This window comes from Symsagittifera roscoffensis, chromosome 10, assembly GCF_963678635.1.
Source record: "Symsagittifera roscoffensis chromosome 10, txSymRosc1.1, whole genome shotgun sequence".
NCBI classification, from domain to species: domain Eukaryota; kingdom Metazoa; phylum Xenacoelomorpha; order Acoela; family Convolutidae; genus Symsagittifera; species Symsagittifera roscoffensis.
In genome coordinates this window covers 46078066-46085312 of record NC_087071.1, presented here as the reverse complement: position 1 = coordinate 46085312, position 7247 = coordinate 46078066, and the positions used below count along the sequence as shown (strand labels likewise).

The 7247-nt window shown below is 33.0% G+C and overlaps 1 protein-coding gene across 1 annotated transcript; it reads right to left on the bottom strand.

Annotated features, from left to right (window-relative positions):
- Window positions 1–6263: 6263 nt before the first annotated feature.
- Window positions 6264–6614, bottom strand: LOC134855081 (ras-related protein Rab-3B-like). The gene has a single exon (XM_063871461.1). It carries the CDS (start codon window positions 6612–6614, stop codon window positions 6264–6266), a length of 351 nt encoding a protein of 116 aa, XP_063727531.1.
- Window positions 6615–7247: the final 633 nt, after the last annotated feature.

Here is a 7247-nt window from a genome sequence, read left to right as displayed (position 1 = left end):
AAACCCAAAGCATAGCAAATCGTCGAATTAGTTCAGTATTTGGGATTTTATCGATCCCAATTACTGATCAGTAATTGGGATTTCATTAATTCGAAACACTGGTCTAGTAAATTACTATTCTAGTAAATTCAATTCATGAAATTAAAAGACATAATTTTAAACGCTACTACATATATACATATCTGTAACGGAATTCGCAAACAAAATGTGGATTCCGCTTACAATTTGCGGATATCACTTATAATTTGCGGATACCATTTACAATTTGCGGATTTTACTTACAATTTGCGGATGCCACTTAAAGTTGCGGATTCCGCAACAGCTCAATTTAATGATACAAATGTCTTATTATTTGTTTGCGGATTCCACAAAATCGCTTATTTTTGGAGCGATTTTGAGCAGAACAGTGTTATAAGTATTTGTTTATGGAGTCCGTAACAGCAAACAGCAAAACAGATCAAAGAAAAGTAGCAATGATGTGGATTCCGCGACAAATCTGATTTTGACCTGTTGTGGAATCCGCATACAAAGCACAGAAGCACAGTTTGGCCACGTAATGACAATTCCCATATATGGCAATTGTATGACAAGAATTTTTTTGATCGCGGCCCAAGAAATTTTAAATTTGCCCTAAATTTAATTTCAGTCGCAAATCAAATTTTGCACTCAAACAAAGATTTTCCAAGAAATACTTTTTGCATGCAAAATTTAATATTTTGTGAGCTTAGCGTAATCCTGGATACACTAATGTTGGTCTTTTTTCCTTTTCGCTGATTGATTAACAAAAAACGCTGAGAACTCGTCTTTCTTTTGTATGGCATGTTTATGTATGCCTTGACCAATGTCTGATAATTTTAAAAAACCAATTTCAAAAATAATCATCGTTGAAAAATTTTGCCAAAAATTTTAAGTTGGTTATTTTCGGTACATCATTTGTGAAAGACAGCTCTAAGACAATTCAGGTCTTTTTCAATGCATTGTAAATGCAATATCTTCCAATCTATGGTGCTTTGAGTAAACCAAGGTCTTTGTCAGGTGTGCTCGTTTACGAACACAACCCAAAGTTTTTCAGAAATTAAATTTAGAGAAAATAACTTTTTTGATTTATGGAAAAAAACGAATGAAATAATGTTCTTATATGAAAAAATGCTTATCATAGAGATTTCAAACAGTTTTCTGTACGTACGGAATTGTACGGAACTGTATGGCAAGAAGTTTTCATATATGGAAATTCTATGATAAGAAGTTTTGATCAACCCGTGTAAGCAATTTGAGTCACTCTAATTACATTACAGACCCATTTACTTCATTAGGATCCCTCTATTACATAGGCTTGTTTCAAAAAATAGATAACCATTGTTTCATATCGGTCAAAATTAGGCGATTTCATAAGAGCCAATCAGAATTCAGAACAGAGAGCAAACTCATGAAAAATGATTACTAATGATTTTTTTAAGTTTGCTTCTTGGTCTCAACTTTGGTTGGTTAATATAGTAGTTGTCCACTCTATGACGTGTCCATTTTACAACTTGTCTACTTTTTGCTATTTAACTATCATATATGTACCAAACATCACTGACAAACGTATTTTTATATAAAATTCACATAAAATGAAAAAATAATTTTCAGATAAAATTCACGTAAAACGGCAAACGTAATTTTAACATCGAAAGCACATAAATTGATAAACGTAATTTTTACATAAAAGTCACATAAAAGAACAAACGTTATTTTCATATAAAAATCACATAAAATGAAAAACATAAAAATCCCATATATGACAACGTAATTTTCACATAAAAATCACACAATTGACAAACGTAATTTAAACATCAAAATCCCATAAAATTACAAAATTAATTTTCACATAAAAATCACATAAAATGACAAACGTAGTTTTCACATCAAAATCACATAAATTGATAAACGTAATTTGTACATAAAAATCACATAAAACGAAAACGTCGTTTTTCAGAGATATTTCAGCTAAAAAATCTTAAAAACTAAAAAATCATAATATTGACTTTAACATCAAACACTCATTTTGGTTTGTTGAAGTTTTGTTAAAAAACTATGTCTTAGACGATATTTTATGTTGAAAAGTATTGTCCCTGTTTGTGGTCGTTTATTTTGAGGTATCTCATCCTACCTTTGGCTTTGTTCATCTTTATGCAGTTTGTCAATGCGTGTTATCTTGAATTATTGGTTGAGTTATTTGGACCTTTTGACAAAGAAAAGTTAATAACGAAAAGTGAATTTCAGGTGCTTTCTAAAACTATTTGTTGTATACGCTTCTTGTACCTGCTCGTTTTCATTTATTTATCTGCTTAACGATCCCCCCTATTTTATCTACTAAAAATTTCCCCATTTCTCCCTTTCTTGAAAGGGGGAGGTTGTTTAGTAGATCCTCGTTTTCTTGAACAAAAGAATAGAACGCCATCCGTATCCAACGGAAGCTGTTTTTCAAGATAAATAATTCATGTAGATTATCTAGCCTAGTTTTCTCGTAATTTTTGTGCAGAAGTGATCTATTTTTTTCCTAGTTCAGAAATAAACTGTTTCTGGAAAGAAAGAACCAGAAATCAGTTCACTGCTCAACCGCAACGAGATAAACATGCTTCGAGTATACACAATAACAGTAGCAATACAAAATAAACTTACACTTGTTATAACAAGTGTTATTCTGCTAAAACTATAACGAATCATCAAGGCTTGAAGCCTAGTGGATAGAGCAAAAGTCTGAAAGCAGAAGATCAGGGGTTCGATCACCATCAGGAGACTTTTTCTAGCTAGAATTGGCCTAGACTTAGCTAATTTCGAATAAGGGTGAGATATAAAGAATTTAAAGAAAATCCATGCTTTATTTACACATTTCAAAAAGAATTTCTGATCAGTAACTAGATTAGATACAAAGCATTTCAGGTCAGAAATAAAAAATTTTCTCGGTACGGGCTTCTAAGTCTAGTTTTCGTATGCTGCAAAAAAAATCGATATTCGAAAAAGAGCGAAAAATATGATACTATATCAAACATAAATCTTAACATGTTTAAAATGCAATAAGAAACCTGGTATCTCAGATAACCAAAACCAGCTCGAGCGCAAACAATAAGTTCGAAAAAGAATGAGAAAGAGAAGTCCAAAACATTACCCGCACTCAGTAAAAAGAGAAAATAATAGATTATAATAGATTTTTAATGGTCAGTCTCCATAAACTTCAAAAAATGAGGTTACAATCGATTTAAAATTGATTTTAAAGTTACTATTTTATGTAACAAAAAATCCCATTATAATCGATTATAACCGATTATTTTTTGGAAAAAAAATATTTCTGAAATTTTATTAAATTTTAATCCATTTTGATCAATTATAACCGGTTGGCGGACGCCTTTTTCAGGGATTCCACTGCTTCGGAACCCCCTTTGTACTGTTTTGAGATATTCATATTTGGTGGCGGACCCTTTGGCTTCTGGCGCCAATAAAAACTAATTTTGAGGGGTAGCGCGCGCCAAAAAAAACGCGATTTTTTTGTGAAACTTTTCCAAAAAATGCCTAAAAAAGCCGTTTGTGGTCTGTTTCTTCAAAGATTTGGAAAAAACATGGTCAAAATAGGGTCTTTTAAGCCCTCTGGGAGAACTCAGAAAATCAATTTGGTCGACCTAAAAATCAATTTGGTCGACTAATTTTAACTGGGATTTTCTGCAGAATAGCTAAATTATAATCCATTATGAGATTAAGAGAGATTATAAGAGATTATAAAAGATTTTCGGAAAAGTTATAATCAAATATAATTGATTATAATTTATTGAATTGTCACCAAAAATGTTATCATTACAATGGATTATAAAGTCATTTAAACATCTAAAATTGGCGCTTATACCTAATTTTAATTTTGCTAAAAGTACAATTATAAATATAATGTAATTGATTATTTTCTCTTTTTACTGAGTGCGGGCATGTATACTTTGGACGGCAGTTGTCTAAGAAATCTCTAAGGACTCCCCTGATTCAATCAGAAGGTGAGAGGTTCAATGCCCATCAGGATCTAACCTTGTTGCCTGAATACGGTAGGCATCACATCCTGGCTCAAAAATTAGAGAGCCTGGGTTGCCTATCATAGAAGATAATGCGCAACCATACACATCGATGCATGATTTGTATGGAAAATGGCTAATCATGCGTAGCACATACATTTGTTTCGAAAACCCTCAAAATAGCTTTTTGGCGGACTAATTTGTTAATAAAAACAATTTCTTATTTTTATGCAAGCTGTTGGTAAGACATGAAAATTTTCAACCATGCAAATCATACGTCGCAACATTTATGGCGCTGTTTATGGAAGACATTCAAACAAAACTTTTTTCTCTGGAAAATCGTGAAAAAAAGTTAACTGCAAAAAGAAAATGATTTAGAAAATGTATCTTTTATACACGATAGGCTTTTTTTATTTTTGACTTTTTTATCAATATGCAAATCATACGTCGCAACATATATGGTGCTACGTATGAAAACTTTTTTTTCCATAGAAACATCCCAAATTTAAAAACCAACAAACAATTAAAAAATTTCAACGGAAAATTCAATTATCGAAACTTTTCGTTAATTCATAAGTGTTGAGATATCTGATTAAAAAATTTCAATAATTTACAAACAAAAAAAAACGAAAAAAAAAATCAAATTAAGAAAAATATACCTATTCCGATTTTGAGTTTTTTGTTTGTTTTTCTAATATCTTTTTTAACATCTTCAATTCATCTTTTATCGACTTAGTCAACTTAAATTGCTGTGTTTCGATGGTAAGCGATATCTGTATGCGATTATGTGTTTCAGAGTGATGTGTCGTAAAAACGTTTAAGACTTAAGAAACTTTTTTTTGAAAACAGTTTTATTTTCGGCTCAACAGGCTTCGACCCAAATTTTGCCGCCTTTGCTGCCACTCGATAAATGATATCTATTTTTAAAGGCTATTTATGAATTTTCTCGGATAGAAACGTGAACATTTCGCAGTTGTATTTTTTTTTTGATTTTTTCAATTTTTTTTCACCCTTTTTTCAACTTGCCATTTTTCCATTCACTATCTTGTAGCCGAATAAGTTTTCGCATCCCAAGTGTTGCGAAGTTCTGCTTCATCTCTGTGTTTTAGATTCGTTAGGACAAAAAGTTACTCTTCCTTTGTTTCACAATTGATGAGAGAAGCTCTGCTTCCTCTCGGTGTTTAATATACTTGTCATAATGTTGTTACATAAAGTAATATTGTTTCGTACTTCTGAATTGTTCGTTTTTTAGACAGTTTTATGAAAGTTATTCAACCGTCACCAGATATGTTTTCCGGCGTCATCAGGTACATTTTTCTGCATTATCAGGTAAATTTCCACATGGGATAACATTTTGCTTAGCTTGGGATCCAATTTTTTTCTCTGAATGTCGGGGAAACGATTTTTACTACCAACATCTTTGGGGTCGTTCAGAGTAGTTATTGGAAGCCCACGAGAATTAACATATTTGATTCCTTGCTAACTATACATTGCACCCTAAAGGTTTCCATAGTATCCACACGTCGCTCCATGCTTGATACCATAGTAAACATACAATTCAAGCATCCATGGTGACATATCAGTTCCCAGCAGTCCTGGTAAAATTACCAAAATTGTCTTATTTGAAGTCCCCCATAATAAAAAAATGTGCAACCATACGTCGCGTCATGAATGAAAAAAGTGTTATCTTAACATAAAAAACTGGTGGCAATTTTTCATGGCTTCCATGGAACATTCCATGGTGCGACGCATGGTTGCACATTTTAGTCAACCCGGGAAATTATGTCGCAAAATAGTTCTTATTAGAGTGCGTCGAAGCTCTTTACATTTTGCATGCAAACTTACAAGCACATGCAGTTGCCATTATCCACACTAAATCTATAATGTAAAAGCTGGATCTACTATACAATTGCCTTCTCCCACCCTTTCAAGAAAGTATAGATTAAGTTGTCAAATTTTCGTCTAATCAAATTGCAACAGAATTCGAAGTTTAAACAACGCTTTAGTGATATTTTTAAAGCTTTTATTTATAGGGGTGGCAATTCTTAAGTAGATACCAAAAGGATGGCGATTGTTAACTAGATGCGTAAAAGCAAGTAGTTTATTGAAGATACTGACAATTACTATTGAGTGAAGTTAACTAGTACCCCCCCCATAATTACGTGGGTTGATGAAAATGGAATCTACAGAAGATAATTTTTATTGACAGTCTCGATGTATTATTATTTGTGATCAACAACCACATGGCCTTGACCTCTCTCGCTGTCCGCTCAGATCTCCAAGCAAGTCCCCTTTTTTCCCGTCCATTTCACGATTCTCTTCCTCTCTGTCCAGCATCATTTTGACAAGCCCTTCGAATGATTCTTTCACGCCCACACCAGACTTGGCCGAAGTTTGGAACCAAGTGTCGAAGTTTTCGCTCTCGCACAAGAAGGACCAGTTTTCGTCGGGCATGCTTCCCAAATCACACTTAGTTCCTACGATGACACACGGGGTATTGTCGGGAAGCAAACTCGAACTTCTTTGGCGCCATCCGGTCACGTGGCTCAGAGATTTGTTGTCAATGAGGCTGAAGCATATCATGACCCCAGACGCGCCTCAAAAGAAGTTGGAGGTGACTTCTTTGCTTCCCGCGTATTGACCGCTCAGATCCCAAAACTGAAGTTTAACTAGTTTTCCCTCGAATAAAATCTCTTAGTGTTCTTGAAGAAAAATCTTCAATGCATTCAACAGGCGCTACATAAATTATTATTGTTCAATAACGATTGATAAAAACATCACTAATCGTTCCTTCAACTGCAGTACTATATAAAAAATTATATGAAAAATAATTTATTTAAAAAAATACAAAAAAATTAGTAGCATGACAATAATGTTAGTAAACATCATTCATCTTGTTGTTCCAGCTTCATCACCTAAACCTAACAGCTATCATAAATAAACTAACTTCATCAAAACTAAAAGTCACAAATCGTTATTTCAAAATTTTTAAAACCTTATATTTTCTAAATCTAAAAATTTTCTTAAAATCTAAATCCAGATCATCAAGGCTTATCCTTGGATCTAATTTCATTTTCTATCCTTAATTTTAATTCTGATCATCAAGGCTTATCCTTGGATCAACAGAACAATTTTGTTCTCCCCCACCCACTTATCAAGTGTCTAACGACCTCAAACGTCGATTCACTCTCCAACCTTTTCAAAAGACCCAGGACT

Bases quoted from the DNA above. Each gene is read 5' to 3' on its own strand.
- LOC134855081 (XM_063871461.1), bottom strand. From the start codon at position 6,614: ATGATATGCTTCAGCCTCATTGACAACAAATCTCTGAGCCACGTGACC.